The sequence below is a fragment of the Vipera ursinii genome, assembly GCF_947247035.1.
Source record: "Vipera ursinii genome assembly, chromosome: 2".
NCBI lineage: Eukaryota > Metazoa > Chordata > Lepidosauria > Squamata > Viperidae > Vipera > Vipera ursinii.
Genome location: NC_139513.1, coordinates 100,868,956 through 100,889,178, shown reverse-complemented (window position 1 = coordinate 100,889,178; position 20,223 = coordinate 100,868,956). Strand labels below are relative to the sequence as shown.

General features: G+C 38.5%; 1 protein-coding gene across 1 annotated transcript in view; it reads right to left on the bottom strand.

Annotated features, from left to right (window-relative positions):
* SLIT3 (slit guidance ligand 3) overlaps positions 1–20,223 on the bottom strand; it is a gene marked incomplete at its 3' end in the record, with an annotated part of 545,814 nt that overhangs the window by 95,283 nt on the left and 430,308 nt on the right. Inside the window, exons 21-24 of the mRNA XM_083351312.1 lie at positions 11,394–11,462; positions 6,838–6,909; positions 6,601–6,672; positions 784–855 (exon numbers count right to left, since the gene is read on the bottom strand). Coding sequence (XP_083207438.1) covers positions 784–855; positions 6,601–6,672; positions 6,838–6,909; positions 11,394–11,462 — 285 coding nt within the window. The remainder of the gene's footprint in view (positions 1–783; positions 856–6,600; positions 6,673–6,837; positions 6,910–11,393; positions 11,463–20,223) is intronic.

Below are 20,223 nucleotides of genomic sequence, written 5' to 3'. Positions count from 1 at the left end.
ATAAATTTAAGCATATATTTTAATTCTGTTCCCTGATCACTATGGGGTTAAAAGTGAATATATAAAATAGAGTAACATTAATTCCTTGTTGGGCTTTTGTTATTTGGAAAACTGCTTTAGAATGCCATTCTTCCCAAAATACCCTGATACAGCAAATGGGAAATATAGGAATCTAAATGGGGTGTGAAGAAACTATTATATAACATGGTTCATAAAGCATAATCGTGATGGTATCTTTCCAGCAATTGTATGTCCCTATGTGGCTTTTAACTTGGCTTTTTCCCCTTTTTTCTTTTTTTTTCTAGCAATGTCAATTCTATTCTCCTTGGAGTGAAGAAGTGGAGATCAATCCTATTTAAATAGATGAAAAAATATTCTGGAAAGTTAAGGACCAATAGTGCTACTAGTAGGCAAGTTAAGAACCAATAGCCACGAGCCTGTGTGATAATTCATCCATACATTTTTCACCCTATAGATCAGGGGTCGGCAACCTTGGCTCTTTTATGACTCGCGGACTTCAACTCCCAGAATTCCCGAGCCAGCTATGCTGGCTCGGGAATTCTGGAAGTTGAAGTCCGCGAGTCATAAAAGAGCCAAGGTTGCCGACCCCTGCTATAGATTAACATAAGTTTTTCGCATTTTGCTGAAAATTTGCTTTGGAGTCTAACTTTGATATAAGTAGACTAAATAAATGATCTATTTTCTCTTAGACTATTAAAATTTCAAAAGGTAAGCAAATAATTTGTACAAAGTTAATAATCTCTTGAGGATAACAATACTTACAGGTGGGAAAGTGACACAAGATCATTAAAAGACCCTTCAGGGACACTGGATATATCATTGCCATGAAGTGTTCTAGGAGAAGAAAAAGTAATATTATGTTTGAATATAGTTATGATACAAAAAGAGTTTAACTTAGCATTTAATACCTATTGGCTAAATAACTATTTAGTCCAAGAAAGATTTTATAAGGAAGCATTGCATCACATCGCATCACAACGCATCACAATGCTACCGAGGTGCTTCAGACACGAGTGTGATGTGATTCAACCAGATGCGATGCAACCAAGGTGCCTCTGGGTTGAAAGGACATCACTGTTGTCCAGGGAACGCCCAGTTGGGGGCTCCTTTCATGACCCCGGAAGGAGCTGGAGTGAAAGACAAGCACTCACTCCACCCCACGGCAGCACTTGGGTCTTGAACACAAGCTTGCTAACCTCCAACACAGCATCCTAATCACACAAGCCACTGTACTCCTAGCATTGCATAAAGATTGGAAAGAAAGGAAATAAAAGGGATAGTTTATTTATTTGTAGCTTTTGAATTTTTTGTGAGTGTCCCTTTCAGTCAATGTTAATGGAAATAGTTTGCCATTGCCTTGTCCTAGTTTCATACCTCAATTGGGACTGGAACGTACAGACACACAGATTCTATCCTAGCACCTTAATCAATAGACCAAACTGGCTCCCTTAATAAAGAGTACCAGTGACTTTTTCAAAGAAAAAAAATGACCATAATTGGAATCTGAATAAGCTATTTAGAATAATTAGACAACAGGACAACAATTGTTTTGGGAATCATGATTGTGACAACATTCTGGAAAGTTATTCAATTCTTTATCTAGACAAGTAGGAAACATTCTTTTTTTTCTGAAGCAAATGTAATAGAGAAAATTGTTAGTGACACCATTTTGCCAATATCTACTAGTCTTTTTAATAAACTCAGTGCTATATAGATCAGAGTTTACCATATATATTGCTACTATGTTTTCCAGAATTTCTATTCAGCCAATTATCATCTTGCTGAATTGAATTTGCCCTAACCAATAGCTTGTGCAAATCCTGGCTTTAGGTCCTGAAAATGCTACTAAGAAAAAGTACAGTAAAAATTACAAAGTTCATTACTTTTTGACCATATCTTTTCCTATGTGCTTATGTGATTTTGGCTCTCTGGAGGAGATTAATTTTTAAAATTTGTATGTATTGTGTCTGTATAACAGCTGGATTCGAAAAAAAATGGCTCCTGAGGGTTTAGAATATAAACAATAGAATACACTAGTACCTTTCTTACTAATATTGTATTCGTTTCCTAATTGTTGAACTGCAAGTATGCTTTGTAATTTTTATGAAATTCTAAAATAAATAGTAAAATCCTTGAAAAACTGAACTTTGGGAACTGAACTTGAACTACTGGAAAGGGAATCAAAAATTAATTTGCAAGACACTTTCACACACTGAATCACAGAGTTGTGTTTAATAGGGACATAGAAGCCATTTCATCATTTTTATAATTATGTATATTTTACATGTGTTTTCTGTAATTATTTGTTACTCTCATATATTTTGGCGCATGGTTGAAAAACAAACAAACCCTAATCTATGACTGGAACAATCACCTTAAAACATGGTGTATAAAGATATTCTAAGAGAGATTAAGACTTCGAATTACTGAAACAAGGCATATGTCATGACACCGATTATTATGTTTGGTAGCCAGAGACATACTCTCATTGATAGGATAATTTTCCTATTTAATAGCAATAGGGAAAATTTCCCAGGAAGAAAAACAATTAGAGAAGGGGTTCATGCATAAAAGAGGTCTGTTAACTACACATCAAACCCAGACAGTTTCAAGCTATGTGTCCTTTCAAACAAAAAGGTGCAAAAACTTGGATACGCTTTTGCTGATTATTTCTAACTGAGGTTCTCTTGGGAATTCTGATAATAAATAAATGACAGTAACAGATTGCATGCTGTCGCTTGGAAACACTTCCTCACCCAGGAGAATTGATTTTTAATAACAACGTAGATGACATGTGGCAAGGGTTGTCGCTGACACTAGAATTTTGTAGACTATAATAAATCAAATGAAACTGGAGGCTTCCAAATACATACAACCCAGAAAGAGAGACTCTCATTCATGCTTCGTTTAGCTTTTGCACAGAAATATAAGAGTGGCATGTTATTTTTCTCTGAGCAAACACCTATTTCAATATATGATTAAGTAAATCTTCTAAATAAATAGAGGTAGCAAATGGATTTATAAAACTGATCTTCAGCATTACCCTGTTGCCTTTGAGAATAAAGTAATCTTGGTTTGCTTGGAACTTAAACAAAAAAATGCGTATGGATCGGTCACAAAATAAGAAAACCAATACTTCCTTGAAGTTCTTATATAATGGGGTAAAATGTATTGTGAAATTAACATCTGTGTACTATTTCAAACTGCACTATCAACTGGAAGATTATGTGCTATGTTCAGCTACAAACAAATTGGCTGCCACTTAACTACTCTTTTCTATATTATCCATACAGTATAAAAGGTAAAGGTAAAGGTTTCCCCGCACATGCGTGCTAGTCGTTTCCGATTCTAGGGGCTGGTGCTCATCTCTGTTTCAAAGCCAAAGAGCCAGTGCTTGTCCGAGGACGTCTCCGTGGTCATGTGGCCGGCGTGACTAGATGCCAAAGGTGCACGGAACGCTGTTACCTTCCCACCGTAGTGGTCCCTATTTTTCTACTTGCATTTTTACGTGCTTTCAAACTGCTAGGTTGGCAGAAGCTGGGAGGAGTAACAGGCGTTCACTCTGTTATGTGGCACTCGGGATTCGACCTGCCAAACTGCCGACCTTCTGATCGACAAGCTCAGCGTCCTAACCCACTGAGCCACTGAGTCCCTCCATACAGTATATATAGTTCTAAATATGCATACAACAGTGTTTAAAAGTTTGCGAATTCATTTTAATTTTCAGCATTTCTGCATAAGTATGAGGTAAAACATGATCTGTTCCTCATACAAGTCCTAAAAATAGATAAAGAAAACCCAATTAAAAATAAGTCAAAAACATGCTTGTTCATTTCGAGGAAAATGATCCAAAGCTCCATATTTGTATGTAGTAAAAATATGTAAGCCTACTGCTCTCAGTAACTGGTATGAAGCAATAACTGCAAATAAAGGTTGCAATTTAGTTGGACAGCAGTTACTACAATTGTTGGACAGGAATAACTACCAGTCAACATTTCTAATAATTGCTGATCAATCTTACACATCAGCTTGGAGGAATTTTAACTCATTCCTCTTTACAGAACAGCTTCAACTGAGGGATAATGGTGGATTTTCTCATACGAACTGCCAGCTTCAGGTCCTTCCACAACAGGTCAGGACTTTGATTGGATGGTTCCAAAACATTAACTTTTTCTGCTTTAATCATGCTTTGGTTGTATGATTTCTATATTGTGGGTTCTTGTCTTGCTGCATGACCCACTACAATTCACAGACATGTACCTAACATACTCCTGTAGAAATTGCTGGTACAATTCAGAATTCATAGTCCCATTAATGTTGACAAGTTGTCCTGCTCCTCTCCCTTCATTCCAACTCCTTGCCCCATTTCTGGGCTTATCCCAAGAGAGTGAAAAGAAAAGAAAAGAAAAGAATAGTGTTGGATTTACGATTCAGTGCACTCAGCTCATCACCTCAGCGCTCAGCTGATTACAGTCTGCTTCTCCTCTTTTGGGGGAAGGACCTATCTTGGTGTCTTCTGCCCAATCCTTCCCCAAACACCCTGGCTTTGCCAAAGACAACTTCTCCTTCCTTCCCATCTTGGAGCTTTATCTCTCTGGAGTTTTGATTCTCTTCCTCTAGGAAAGCTACCCAGGGACTTTTCTTCTCCCTCTCTGACCAAGAACTTAAACACATTCACAATTCAATACTCTCCAGTTTTAATCTCCAGTCATTCTGTTTTACACAGTCTTTTTCTCTCCTAGTTTCCTCTACTTGTTTTCTCTCCTCTGTCTGTCTGTTTGTATCTCATTTTTAATGAGACTGGCAGTATTTCCCCAGCAACTGAGGAGGTGGGTGTCTCATCAGAGCTCTAGTCCTCAATACCTTTGTACAAATTTGGACCAATGGCAATGCTGTCTACCTTTCCCCACAACAGCCCTGGCTAGTAGCTATGTCAGCTCATCAGCCATTGTGATACCACAGCTGTACTTCACTAGAATGGTACTTCTCCCTTTTCTCTCACCATTTGTTATCTTACATCTGCACAACTGTAGTCATAACAGGCCACTGAAAACCATACATGGCAGCCTAAAGTGTTAATTGTAATGGTATATGAGAATGATCTTAGGAGACTGGGTCCAGAGACTGTTGTGACCCCGGCCCCGGAGGGTGCTTTATCGTCGCATGCTGACTCGGAGGATGATATGGAGGAGGAGGAAGCTGACACGAGCAACGTGCCTGAGGGGCTGACTCCCCTGGTGAGTCAACAAGAACTGACTGTGGCTGATGTGCCTATGGACCCCAGCCAAACTGAGGAGGAAACAGAACAGCAAGCAGAGGCCGGCAGCAATGAGGAGGAGCCCCTATTGGATGCACGAGAAAGACGTAGGATACGTCATCAACAGCAGCAGCAACTATTGCAACGCCCCAAGAGGCGTGGCCGGGAGATGTAGGGCCACAACCTACAGAGTATAAAAGGGGTGTGGCTGCGCAGGAGAGGCGTGGTGAGCAATTTGTTGGCGTTTTGAGATTTGTAACGTGTCTGTCTGCATCTGGGCTTGGGAGCTGCTGGCCGACTGCCAAAGACTTTGGAGCATTGCCCGGTAAATTACAGAGGTGTTGTGTGATAAGCACTGGGAAAGAGTTGGCTGTGAGGGGACCAGCTTCTGTGTGCTCAGCCTGTGTTTGGCTTCTGCTGGGCTTTTGAGCCTCTTTAAGGCTATTCATTGGGAGGGGATAGAACAGAGACCCTGCTTAGGGAGAACTCTGATAAAAGAAAATAGTCTGCAACTAGATTGTTAATGGGAGAAGAGGTTCAGAAGATATCCTCCCCAATTTCTCGAGATGCAAAGGAGACGGGGAGAATTATAGTTTCAGACTTGCACGTTTCTGTTAATATAGCCTTGCATGAAAATAGAATTAGTTTAGTGGTTCTGTCTTGACACTAAACAAGGAGATATGATGATGAAACAAACATGGACTTCATCCTAAGTAATACTTAAGATTTTGCATAAAAAGTAAGTATGAATGAATCACTGGAAAGAATTATTAAATATCATTACATTCAATATTCTCCAAAGGAAACATTTGACAAAATGTCTACTATTTGACAAATTTTTTTTATAAAAAATTGAAAAATGAGAAAAGTATAAAAAGAAACAGAAGGGACCAAACTTGTCCTGAAACCTTGGATATGATTAAAAACACACAGAGTCGCAATTAGAATTTTAGCTCAAATTATGGAATTATACTCCAAATCCAAGAATATGTCGAGGTGATTAATGAGCAAGTTACAATCGAGAAGTGTTCCTTCAAAAATATGCCTTAAGTCAAATAGGTTAGCCTATATTTTAACAGTAGCCTTTAAAAAAAAGAATTCCAACAGGAAAAATCATCTTAAGGCATCAAATCACTCACAAAATGTTACCCTTCATCTGAACTCATATTTATAGGGTACTTTACATCTTGATACAAATAAAAAAGTGCAAATGATTGGAAATGGCTGCAATGCAGAGAATCAGGGGAAAGCTCCTATTCCTTAGACCTTTTGCTGTCACCTTTTAAAATTTAACTCCAGAACAGTGAATGAGCAATACTTACAATACTCGGAGAGATTTAAGGCCATTAAATGCATGAACTGGAATACATCGTAATCTATTGTAGCTTAGGATCCTAGGGGAATAAAAGACCGCAATTTATATTACTTTGCAACAAGTAACTGGAGCAGGAGCAGAGTAGAAAACATTAACATAGAACAATTATATACTTACTATTTAATACATCTTACTTTACAATAAATAATAATTAGAGCCTATGTCAGAATCACTGGGTACTTACAGAGTTGATAGCTGTGTCATATTACTGAAGGTGTAATTGGACAACATGCTGATACTATTGTTGCTCAAGTCACTGAAAAAAAATACACATAATATTCACTGATGCAATGAAAACAGAACTTTTCTTAAACTGACAGCAAAACCAAAAAGCATAAACGAATTACTTCAAAGCAAACTATCAACTAATATTGTTATTGGGAATTATAACTACATTAAAAAAATATTACTTAAGATTTACCAATTACCCCAAGGCAAGCAGCTTTCAGGACAATTCATAAAAACACAAATAAAATCAGAAAGATTTATTTTAAAGAATTAAGAGGGGAGTTTAAAATATAATAAACATCAATATATTTGACAATCTAGAACCAACAAGGCATAAAACCAAAAACAATGGTAGACAAGAAGTAAGAATTGTGAGGAGTGGATACTTCACAAACTGTTCCAGGGAAGGTATTAAACAATAGAGATGCTACTTATGCTTGCAAGTAAATAATCACTGTGCCTTGTTGTACAAACTCCTTGTATTTAAAGTAGACTGCTATTAATTAAGTTTGCAATAAATTCCCTCTTGATTTTGATTATATAAAGACACAAAAAGGAATTTTATGAAGGAAATGCTCTCTATTAAAGCTGGCACACTAACTTGAGCTTGGTAGGGTAACCTACTAGCTATAAAATAATAAAATACTGCCATATAAAACATTTTAAGTTAATAAAATAAATACACTAGTACTAAACTCCTATTGACGTTCATGAAATCATTTAAAGAATTTTCTTATTTTTGTAAAATTTAAGCCTAAATTGGAATTTAAGATATACCCAATAAACATATGACTAAACAAAATAATATATATTTGTATAAGACACAATACTGAACAGTAGAAGTAAGCAAGATCTACCAATGATTGTTTCTAGTAAAATTGAAGTGTCATACTTTCTTCTTAGGTGTGATAAATTGGAATATAAAATATACCCAATAAACATATGACTAAACAAAATAATATATATTTGTATAACGCACAACATTGAACAGTAGAAGTAAGCAAGAACTACCAATGATTGTTTCTACTAAAATTGTGATGTCATGCTTGCTTTCTTCTTAGGTGTGATAAATAGAGGATTGGTCCAAAAAATATGAATTGTATTCAAAAGTCTCAAAATAGTAATTTACTGATGATCTCTTTTAAAAGTTTGTGTGTGTGTCTTTGTGTGTGTGTTTGTGTGTACATTGTATTTCCAGAAAAAAATAAATTTCACAATATAAACAATGTTTTTGTGTTTCCTCAATGTACAAAGGTATCTGCCAATCCCCCTTCATGGACTACTGCCTTGTCGTGGCAAAGGGGCTTGCATAATTCAATGAAGCTATGAGCTATGCCATGCAGGGCCACCCAAGATGGAAAGGTCATAGCAGGGAGTTCTGACAAAACGTGATCCACTGAAGAAGGAAATGGCAACCCACTCCAGTATCTTTGCCATGAAAACCCTATGGACAGTACCAAAAGGCAAAATGATATGACGCTGGAAGATGAGCCCTCAGGTTGGAAGGCATCCAATATGCTACTGGGGAAGGCAGAGGGCTAGTACTAGTAGCACCAGAAAGAATGAAGCGACTGGGCCAAAGCCGAAAGGACGCTCAGCTGTGGATGCGTCTGGTGGTAAAAGGAAAGTCCGATGCTGTAAAGATTTTTTCTTCATAGGAACCTGGAATGTAAGATCCATGAATCAAGGAAAGCTGAACGTGGTCAAACAAGAGATGACAAGATGACATCTTAAGTATCAGCGAACTAAAATGGACAGAATCCCTCAGAAGAAATGGAGTAGCCTTCATAGTCAATAAAAGAGTAGGAAAAGCAACACTGGGATACAATCCTCAAAATGACAGAATGATCTCAGTTCGAATCCAAGGCAAACCATTCAATATCACAGTAGTCCAAGTCTATGCCCCAACCACCAGTTCTGAAGAGGATGAAATTGACCGGTTCTATGAAGCCCTACAGCACCTTATAGAACTAACACCAAAAAATGATGTCCTTATCATCATGGGGGATTGGGATGCTAAAGTAGAAAGCCAAAAGATAACCGGAATAACAGGCACGTTTGGCCTTGGAGTACAAAATGAAGCAGGGCACAGGCTGATAGAATTTTGTCAAGAGAATACGATGGTCATAGCAAACACTCTTTTCCAACAACCCAAGAGATGGCTCTACACATGGACATCACCAGACGGTCAACACAGAAATCAGATTGACTATATGCTCTGCAGCCAAAGATGGAGAAGCTCTATACAGTCAGTAAAAACAAGACCAGGAGCTGACTGTGGCTCAGACCATGAGCTTCTCATTGAAAAGTTTAGGCTTAAACTGAAGAAAGTAGGGAAAAGCACTATGCCACTCAGGTATGAATTAAATCATATCCCTGTTGAATATACAGTAGAGGTGACAAATAGATTTAAGGAATTAGATCTGATAGACAGAGTGCCTGAACAACTATAGACAGAGGTTCGCAACATTGTACAACAGGTAGCAACCAAAACCATCCCAAAGAAAAAGAAATGTAAGAACGCAAAATGGCTGTCTGAGGAAGCTTTGCAAATAGCTGAGGAAAGGAGGGAAGCGAAAGGCAAGGGAGAAAAAGAAAGATACACCCAATTGAATGCAGAATTCCAGAGAATAGCTAGAAGAGATAAGAATGCCTTCTTAAATGAACAGTGCAAAGAAATAGAAGAAAACAATAGAATAGGGAGGACCAGAGATCTTTTCAAGAAAATTGGAGAGATGAAGGGAACGTTTCATGCAAAAATGGGCATGATAAAGGACCAAAATGGCAGGGACCTAACAGAGGCAGACGAGAGTAAGAAGAGGTGGCAAAATTACACAGAAGAACTATACAAGAATGAGCTTGATGTCCCTGATAACCACGATGAGGTGGTCACTGACCTCGAGCCAGACATCCTAGAATGAAGTGGGCCTTAGAAAAGCTGAGCAACAACAAATCTAGTGGAGGTGACAGTATTCCAGCTGAGCTATTCAAAATCTTAAAAGACAATGCAGTAAAAGTGCTACACTCAATTTGCCAGCAAATTTGGAAAACTCAACAGTGGCCACAGGATTGGAAAAGATCAGTTTACATTCCAATTCCAAAGAAAGGCAGTGCCAAAGAATGTTCAAACTATCGCACCATTGCACTCATTTCTCATGCTAGTAAAGTTATGCTTAAAATCCTACAAGCTAGACTCCAGCAGTATGTGGATCAAGAACTACCAGAAGTACAGGCAGGATTTCGAAGAGGCAGAGGAACTAGTGACCAAATTGCCAACATACGCTGGATCATGGAGAAAGCTAGAGAGTTCCAGAAAAACATCTACTTCTGTTTCATTGACTATGCTAAAGCCTTTGATTGTGTGGATCATAACAAACTGTGGCAAGTTCTTAAAGAGATGGGAGTACCAGACCATCTTATTTGTCTCTTGAGAAACCCATATGTGGGCCAAGAAGCAACAGTGAGAACTGGACACGGAACCACTGATTGGTTCAAAATTGGGAAAGGAGTCCAGCAAGGCTGTATACTGTCGCCCTGCCTATTTAACTTATATGCAGAGCACATCATGAGAAAGGCAGGGCTAGATGAATCAAAAGTTGGAATTAAGATTGCCGGAAGAAATATCAAAAAATCTAAGATATGCATATGATACCACTCTAATGGCAGAAAGTGAAGAAGAACTAAAGATCCTCTTGTTACAGGTGAAGAAGGAGAGTGCAAAACCTGGGTTGAAACTTAACATCAAGAAAACCAAGATCATGGCATCCGGCCCTCTCAATTCCTTGCAAATAGGTGGGGAAGAAATGGAGGTAGTGACAGATTTTATTTTCCTGGGCTCCAAGATCACTGCAGATGGGGACTGTAGCCAAGAAATTAAAAGACGCTTGCTCCTCGGGAGGAAAGCCATGGCAAATCTAGACAGCACACTAAAAAGCAGAGACATCACCCTGTCAACAAAAGTGTGTATAGTCAAGGCTATGGTCTTCCCAGTTGCAATGTATGGCAGTGAAAGTTGGACCATAAGAAAGACTGAGCGCCAAAGAATTGAGGCCTTTGAACTGTGGTGCTGGAGAAGACTCCTGCGAGTCCCTTGGACTGCAAGACGATCAAACCGGTCAGTCCTAGAGGAGATCAACCCTGACTGCTCTTTAGAAGGCCAGATTCTGAAGCTAAAACTCAAATACTTTGGCCACCTAATGAGAAGGAAGGACTCACTGGAGAAGAGCCTAATGCTGGGAAAGATTGAGGGCAATAGAAGAAAGAGATGACAGAGAATGAGATGGCTGGATGGAGTCACTGAAGCAGTAGGCGTGAGCTTAAATGGACTCTAGAAGATGGTAGAGGACAGGAAGGCCTAAAGGAACGTTGTCCATAGGGTAGCGATGGGTCGGACACGACTTCGCAGCTAACAACAAATCTGCCAATCACAGTTATTGCTGCACTGCAACACCTAATGCTGCAACATTTGTGTATTGCTATATTATTGCTGTCATGAGATGTTGGTATACTTACATTAATGTTAAGTGTCGGAACACAGAAAGTTCCTTTGGCACAGCGGATAAATGGTTTCCTTCCAGGTATCTGAAAATCAGTTAAATTTGATAAACTGTTAAGAATATTCATTGGTTCTTTGCACAAAGAAAAACAAAACAATCTGAATTATTACAGCTGACATCAAACATTGCAGAAAGATTTAATTGCAAACAATAATATGAATTCCATCAATAAAAATGTGTAGATTAGAAAAAACATAGACTATGCATTTAGGGTTTGGACTAGGATCTTCAGCCAAAGAAGTTCACAAGGTCCCTTTGGGCCAGTCACAATAACTATGCACAACCTATCCATAGGTCTATTGCTGAAACAAATTGCAGTTTAATAGTGGAATGAATTATTCAATAGATGATAGGTTCCCAAGCCTCATGTAGCAGGGCAGGACTAAGGAAGCAAAAGCTATACAGATTTCTTTAATACTTGGAAACTAATAGGAGTTTACCCCTCTTATTGAGTTAATTAAGGTGGAATCTTTTTTAAGATATTGAGATTTTTTTTCTCAGATTTTTCCCCACTTGAATTGTGTTGCTATTTCAAATCAAATCAAATCAAATCTTTATTACAATTAAAGACCAGCATAGCTACTTATGAGATAAACTGTCTACTGACTTGCCTTCTGCTATTTCTTCCATTCCCATCCCAGGCTTGCCTCAGCTTCATACACAGATTCTCCTTCACCATATATTGATATAGAGGTTGGATAATCTGTTGGGGGTACTTTGATTTGGAACATGGGGCTGAATTTGATCTCCTTCCTTCTGATTATATGGTTCTTCCTGAGGCCTTTTGTTGGAACTGATCACTAAAAAAATTTCTTACTCAAGATTCCTTCCCATTATTCTATTCAATGAGAATATTAAATAGCAAAATGGAGCATTGCAATACAAAAGAAATACATAAATGTGCATGTATGCAAACACTGTCTGTCTGTCTCTCTTACATGCACACATGCACAGAGAGAGAGGGGGGGGAGGGAGAGAGAGAAAGAGAAAGAGACAGAGACAGAGACAGAATCCAATATCTCCTGGAATTTAAGAAAAGGACAAAATAAACGGCATCAGGTTAATATAGTTTTGCATATATCAGATTGATGACATGGTCTCCCAATCCTCCTTCTGCCTTTTTTCTAAATGTATGGGCTCATAGGAAAATTCTATGATGGCCTTTTGCTGTGTTCTTTGTTTTAAAGCCCAGACTATGAAAATGAGATGCATCTTTTACAAAACAATTGGGGGAAAAAAACCCTCACTCCAGTAGTTCACCCAGAGATCATATTAACAAAGAGACTGGGGAGGGGAACTCACACATGTCCTTGCTGTAAGGTTGTGCTTAATTAAAGCTACTAAAAAGAACTCCAAATGCTAATTGACCTCATTAGAATTATTTTTGCCCTCTGACTGCAAATTGCTCAGGCAAGCAATATTTCAATAACACATCAGAAGCTGACTCGGTCTAGCTGCACTAATACATACAACCATTTACTTTAACTGCTTAGTGAAAACATAAAATGAATATGTATCATCTGATATAATGGAGGCAGCATTATTTAAGATGTAAATGCTAAGTCAGAGCTCACCCAAGTCGTATATTCATTCCACAAAATAAATTATCATAAAAGGTTCCCTCAAAGGCTTACAGAGGAAAAGAGAAATTTACATTTTCATGTGACTATGCACCAGATCCAACAATGTTGAATTCTTACCCTCTAACATATTTGAGAAACGCCAAAACATGCACCAAACTATTCCACTGCTGAGCTTGTTCATGTTGATCTACTGCCTCTTCAGTCACATTTTTAAATTTGAATATGGCTTTTTTTCCTTTCATGACCACAATTAGTAATTATGGAAGCGAGAAATGATGCTTATGAGTTTCCTGGACTTGGCTCTGCGATAGCATTTCTGAGCCAATGCCCTGATTCGAAAGTTATGATCTAACTGTTAGTTATGCCAGAATGCATACTGGAAAGTACATTAATGCATATCCCATTAAGAGCACTATAATTCAGAATTGCATCCAGATATACTTTCCAACATCTCCTAATTTACTGCACGGAACTGAGAATGCTTCCTTAAAAGAACGCAGCACAGAAAAGTAGAAAATAGCATCTTGGTAAAAATTTTGGGCTTGATTATTATTGTTTTGTTTCTCTCATTTTTCTTTAAATTGACTGTTACTTGTATTTCACTTTTAGAGAGAACCTAGAGAAGGTTTTGACTTCTAAAGGTGTCAGTAAATCTTTAAAAGAACGAACAAACAGAGCTTACCAAGTTAAAGTAACAATGAGTCTTCTTTACCAGCAAAACAGTTGCATTCGAAAGAAGCATATTTACTTACTTATTTGTAAGACGTTTTATATTACATTGATCCAAGAGGGTCTAGTATTGCTTATCTTGAAAGGGAGCACATGTGGTCTTCATTTAACCACCATTCACTAAGGAATGGTTCAAACTTTGAGCAGTGCTGAAACGAGTGGTACTTAGGACCATCTTCAAACTTCTACCTGTTGCAGCATCCTGATCTCTCTTTGTCACCTTCTCTGCAGACTTCATGCAAGCAAAGTCAATGGGGAAACTAGCAGGAGGTTGCAAATGACAACCATGTGACATAGCCCTCCGCGACAGTGCATGATTTGCTTAATGACAGCAACTGAAAGTGCTGGAATGACCATCACTAACTGAAACAATCATGCAACATTGCACTTTGATACTGTTTCACCTAGTGACAGAAATTCCGGTTCCAATTGCTGTCGTTAATCAAGGACTACCTGTAGTGTGAAGGTATTGTATGTATACACATTATCCCCATTGTTTAATAAGCCAGTCAAATAATAACAATAACAATAATCATAATAGTAATATCAGTCTCAGACCGGGAATCTAATTGTAGATTATTAATTTAGACTAATAGAGACATCACCCTGCCAACAAAAGTGCGTATAGTCAAGGCTATGGTCTTCCCAGTTGCAATATATGGCTGTGAAAGTTGGACTATAAGAAAGGCTGAGTGCCAAAGAATTGAGGCCTTTGAACTATGGTGCTGGAGAAGACTCCTACAAGTCCCTTGGACTGCAAAGCGATCAAACCAGTCAGTCCTAGAGGAGATCAACCCTGACTGCTCTTTTGAAGGCAAAATCCTGAAGTTGAAACTCAAATAGTTTGGCCACCTAATGAGAAGGAAGGACTCACTGGAGAAGAGCCTAATACTGTGAAAGATTGAGGGCAAGAGAAGAACGGGATGACAGAGAATGAGGTGGCTGGATGGAGTCACTGAAGCAGTAGGCATGAGCTTAAATGGATTCCAGAAGATGGTAGAGGACAGGAAGGCCTGGAGGAGCGTTGTCCATGGGGTCGCGATGGGTCAGACATGACTTTGCAACTAACAACAAAAAATTTAGACTAATATAGCAGTAATTGGGGGTAAAATGGAGAATAGTAATGTAACTGAAATACTGAATGGCCAAACAATCAAGAGCCATTAGGATGAAGCCTACAAGTATCTGAGCATTTTACAGTTGGATAATATCAAGCATGGACAAATTAAAAATATGATTAGTAAAAATACATTCAAAGAGTGAAAAAATTGCTAAAGACAAAACTGAATGATGGAAACACCATCAAAACCATCAAGATCTGGGTTATATGTCTAGTATGATCCAGTGCTAGAATTATTAATTGGACATAAGTTGAACTGAACAGTTTGCACCAAAACATAGGAAAACTCTTGGCTATTCACTCATGATTATTCATTACACCCCCATAGTGATACTGAAAAAGTATACCTGCCCTGCAGTAATGGAGGCAAAGGTTTAAAAAGTATGCATTGGCTGATTATGTAAAAGACAGCCAAGCATAAGCATTGGTGCAAACTAAAAATTGGAACTTGCTGAATATATAGGAAACAAAACATGAATATTGAAATAATGTAATAAAAACACGAACAGAATGCTGGCAAGGAAAAGTATTACATGGTCAATTGCTACAAAAGACTGAGGGGAAATGGAGAAAGAACAAATGCTGGCAATGGCTTACAACTGGAACATTTAATTGAAAAATCATCAAATGATTCAAAGTGAAGTTTGTGCAAAGAAGAGGAAAAAGAAACTATAGATCATACACCCAGCTCTGCTCTACAAGAACATCACAGAAATTGATTATAATCAACAACATTATACAGTTGCCAAAATAATATACTGGAATATCTGTAAAAAATATCATGTGGCACTAATGAAAAAATGATGGGAACATAGAACTGAAAATGTAGTTGTGAATGAGCAGGTTAAAATATTGTGGGATTCTGGAATACAAATGGATAAAGTGTTGGTTTATAACCCACCAAATTTAATTATGGTTGAAAAGACAAAATTATGGATAATATGTAAACTGTGGTAGACCTAGTGGTTATTGGTACACTGGGTGCCATATCAAAAAACTGTTGAATGGCACTTAGAAAATCTCCTAGAGACAAAATTCTCAGTCAACAGAAAAGCTCTCTAATTAAAAAAGAAGAGGAATCGAAACAAAGAATAACTGAGCATCTAGAATAGTACAAAAAACAGAAAGTTGGCTGTGCTGAAATTTCTTACTAAAAATCAGCTAGCACACGTACTAAAAGATGCCAGCATTGTAATATCAAAGATAAGCACCAGCTCACTGCAAGAAACAAACCAACAAAGCTACAGTTATAGTTGAAGATCTTGAATGCAAAATCAAGAAACAAGAAAAAAAAGTGAAATTAAAATGGAAATTAGGCTGGAAAATAACATCAACTTGCTAAGGTCAGATGGAAGCAAGCTAGAACAAATGGAAGAAATGAAACTGAAGAACAAAGGATACCTGATCAAGAAATATCACCTAGATTCCTAGAGACAAGGAAAATCAAGAAAGCAGTGGAAATAATAAAGCAACAAATAACTACCATAGCCAAGAAAATCAGCAGATATGCACACTATAGGCAAAATCTCTAGTTTCCAGTCAAAAACTGATAAAGAAAAAAAATGCATTTCTGGACACTCCAATCCCGCAAATACAAGAATGCAGTTTGGATAAAGGAAGTGGAGAAGGAGAGAAAAAAAAGTTAAAATGAAATAACTTATAACAGCAGAAATGGTGCAGAAAAGAGCAAGAAAGATCGAGAATTGATCACACCAGGACAGGTGAAGATGAAATGCTCCATGATTGGAGATGAAGAGCTCCAGCAGCTCTTTATCTGGGATTCCCTTCACTTCTCACTTAATATCCTACATGTCTTGGGATTATGGTAACAACCAGGACTATTTGGATAGTTGTAATTTAGTGATGTCACATGAAAGCATGCTTTATGACTGCATCACTTAGTGACAGCATTCCCTTTCCCAGTTCCTTTGTAATTCAAGGATTACTTGTAATAATTTAATGCAACAATTGGATGCAAAAATTTAGTATTGGGCTATGCAAAGTAAGCCACAAAGTGTATTCATATCATTATCTGTTTTTTAAATAAGATGTTGCTGCATTATGTGCCTAAAACAATGGAGCATTGAATTCTGAATCCATCATAATTCTGCTGAAGACCTAGTCTTGTGTTAGTAGTCACTTGGCTTGGAAATCTGAATGGTTGGAAGTTACCGAGCCAAATGGAAAGAAATTATAGCAGGAAGTAATCATATTGTTAAAAATAAGTAGTACTTTAAATGGTTTGTTGGACCCGTGCCCTTCCTGGCTGGTTTATGCAGCTAGGGAGAGGACACGAGGCTGGCTCCAGGCGGTTATATCTGCTTCCTTGAGTGAGGGCTATTTCCCCGCCATCTTGAAGGAGGCGGTGGTGAGACCTCTCCTCAAGAAGCCTGCCTTGGACCCAGCTGTTTTGAACAACTTTCGTCCAGTCTCCAACCTTCGCTTTCAGTGGTTCTCCTCCTATCTCCTGGGACGCTCGCAGTCGGTGTTGGCAGGGGGGCAGAGATCGGCCCCTAGGTCTCTCGTTTGTGGAGTTCCTCAGGGGTCGGTTCTCTTGCCTCTCCTGTTCAACATCTACATGAAACCGCTGGGTGAGATCATTTGTGGTTTTGGAGTTGGGTATCATCAATATGCCGATGATACCCAACTTTTCTTTTCGACCCCAAACCACCCCAGTGATGCCCTCGCTGTGATGTCCCGTTGCCTGGAGGCGGTTCGGGTCTGGATGGGGAGGAACAGACTTCAACTCAACCCTGACAAGACTGAGTGGCTGTGCATTCCGGCATCCCGGGACATTCAAAATGTTCCATCTCTTTCTATGGGGGGTGAGCTCTTACCCCCCGTGGATAGGGCTCGCAACTTGGGAGTCCTCCTAGATTCGCGGCTTACCCTAGAAGATCATATAGTGGCCGTGACTAGGGGGGCTTTCGCCCAGGTTCGCCTGGTGCACCAGTTGCGGCCCTATCTGGACCGGGATGCCTTGTGTACGGTCACTCATGCGCTCGTGACCTCTCGCCTTGACTACTGTAATGCTCTCTACATGGGGCTTCCCTTGAAGACCACTCGGAGGCTCCAACTGGTACAGAATGCGGCCGCGAGAGTTGTCTTGGGAGTTTCTCGGTACTCCCATGTTACACCTTTGCTCCGCGAGCTGCATTGGTTACCAGTTGTCTTCCGGGTGAGGTTCAAGGTCTTGGTTATGATCTTTAAGTCCTTACATGGCATGGGTCCGGGTTACCTCGGGGACCACCTGCTGCCGGCGTCAACTCCCCTCCGCCCTGTACGTTCCCACAGAGAGGGCCTCCTCAGGGTGCCTCCAGTCAGGGAATGCCGACTGGTGGCCCCCAGGGGGAGAGCCTTCTCTGTGGGCGCCCCGGCATTATGGAACCAGCTGCCGGTGGAGCTCCGGATGGCATCAGACCTCCGAACCTTCTGTCGCGGTCTGAAGACCCACTTATTTGAATTAGCTGGTCTGGCCTGATGGGGGATTATGGGTTTTAAATTGTTGTTTTAGAATGGTATTATTGTTTTAATTGGGCATTGGTTTAATCTTTTTTAACTTTTGTATTGTTATTTATATATGCCCTGTGAACCGCCCTGAGTCCCTAGGGAGAAGGGCGGTATATAAATTAAATAAAACCTTAAACCTTAAACCTTAAATCATGGAAATAAAATCTGAAGAGAACAAATTACTCTGCATTGTGGATGATAAGCAGTACTAAAGTATTCTCAGGGGCCTGTTTTGTGGAAATTATCATTTTTGTACATATTGAATTGATATTTGATAAATGTCAGTTGTTCTAGGATCAAGTTTCATAATTAGCTCATTTTTATTCTGTTCCCAGTATCACCCTCTACCTCAGCTGATTACATACTGAGCTATAAAGCCTTGAATAACAAACTGTGAGAAGATAATATAGTAAGAAATTAGATAATAGAAGCTAATGAGAATAAGAGAAATCCTTTATTACCAGAGGAAAAGATAGGGAAGCTGACTTTTCCTGAAAAAATACTGAACTTTTAATGTGAAGAATGTTTTAAAGAGACCACATTTAGAACAGATAAAGGAAAATATCAATTTCTAAATAGGGTTAATTGAGGAACAAAATTATTTTTGAATTTTCATGTTTAGCAATATTCAATTTAGAGCACTACGTTTTGGCCAGTTTTATTATTCCTGTAACAGTGGTCGTATGTTTCTTACATTGTGTATAGCCAGCCTCTAGGATTGGCAAGTGAAATAGAATTATGCAGTTAAACAGTGTGAGCAACAGGTGGATAGATAACTTTTTTGAAAATGCAAAACATGGGTTCGTCCTTATATAAAATTGACATACAAATGAGCTATGAGCTTTTCATGAAATGGATAAATACGTTTGTTTGGAATAGTTGTCTCCCCAGATAAGCAGAATGAACATTTTATGAGTTATGGTTTTCTGGACATTTAGTTTTTTACCCCTTTGCCTCTCACAATATACCCTTTTGGTAACCATTTGGCTATCCATATAGATTGAATTTTTAAAAGAATTCAGAAAAGGGAAATAAATCAGGAATTACAGAGTATATCTTAATATTTGTACCAAGATTTGAGACTTGTTTAAAACAGGAAATTCACCATTATTTCTACCAAACACACACACACACACACACACACACACAAAGAGAGAGAGAGAGAGAGAGAGAGAGAGAGAGAGAGAGAGAATGTTTATAATTACCAGGAAAATAATTCTAATTCTATTAATACCAATCTTTCTTGAAGTAGCTTTTAAAATGTTATTTTATTAACAGTCACCAAAATATAAAAATGTGAACAACATGGAACACGCTATCAGGTAGAATAAAGGAGCAAATGCCAGGGATTTCTAAGAAGACATGGGTAAACAGAGCTGTGAATTCTACAAGAGCTGTAGAGTAAGCATTTAATTAATTAAGATGTGATGCTGTTGGACTCTTAACCTCTGGGTGCTCACAAAACACTAAGAAACATGAAATAATGACAGTAACAATAAAATCAAACTAGGATGTTGTGATGAACCTAGCAGACAACCAGAGTATCCCACCTAAATGTATAACACCGAGTGGAGGGTTCTTCAATTACTATAGTACAGGAGGGTAGCTAAATTTTTAGAGCCTTCAGAAGAACAAGGGAGCCATATGTATCTCAGTACCCATGGATTGGCAGAAGATTCTACCCAGTAACCAGAATTATCAATTTTGTCATTTTTGTATGTGCAATAATAAAGATGGTTTTTTGTTTCAGATGTTAAATAACTTGAATTCATTCAGTTTCAGATCTTACAATAGACAGCTTCCATAACCAGTGGAAAATAATTAAATGTGCAATAATCAACTGG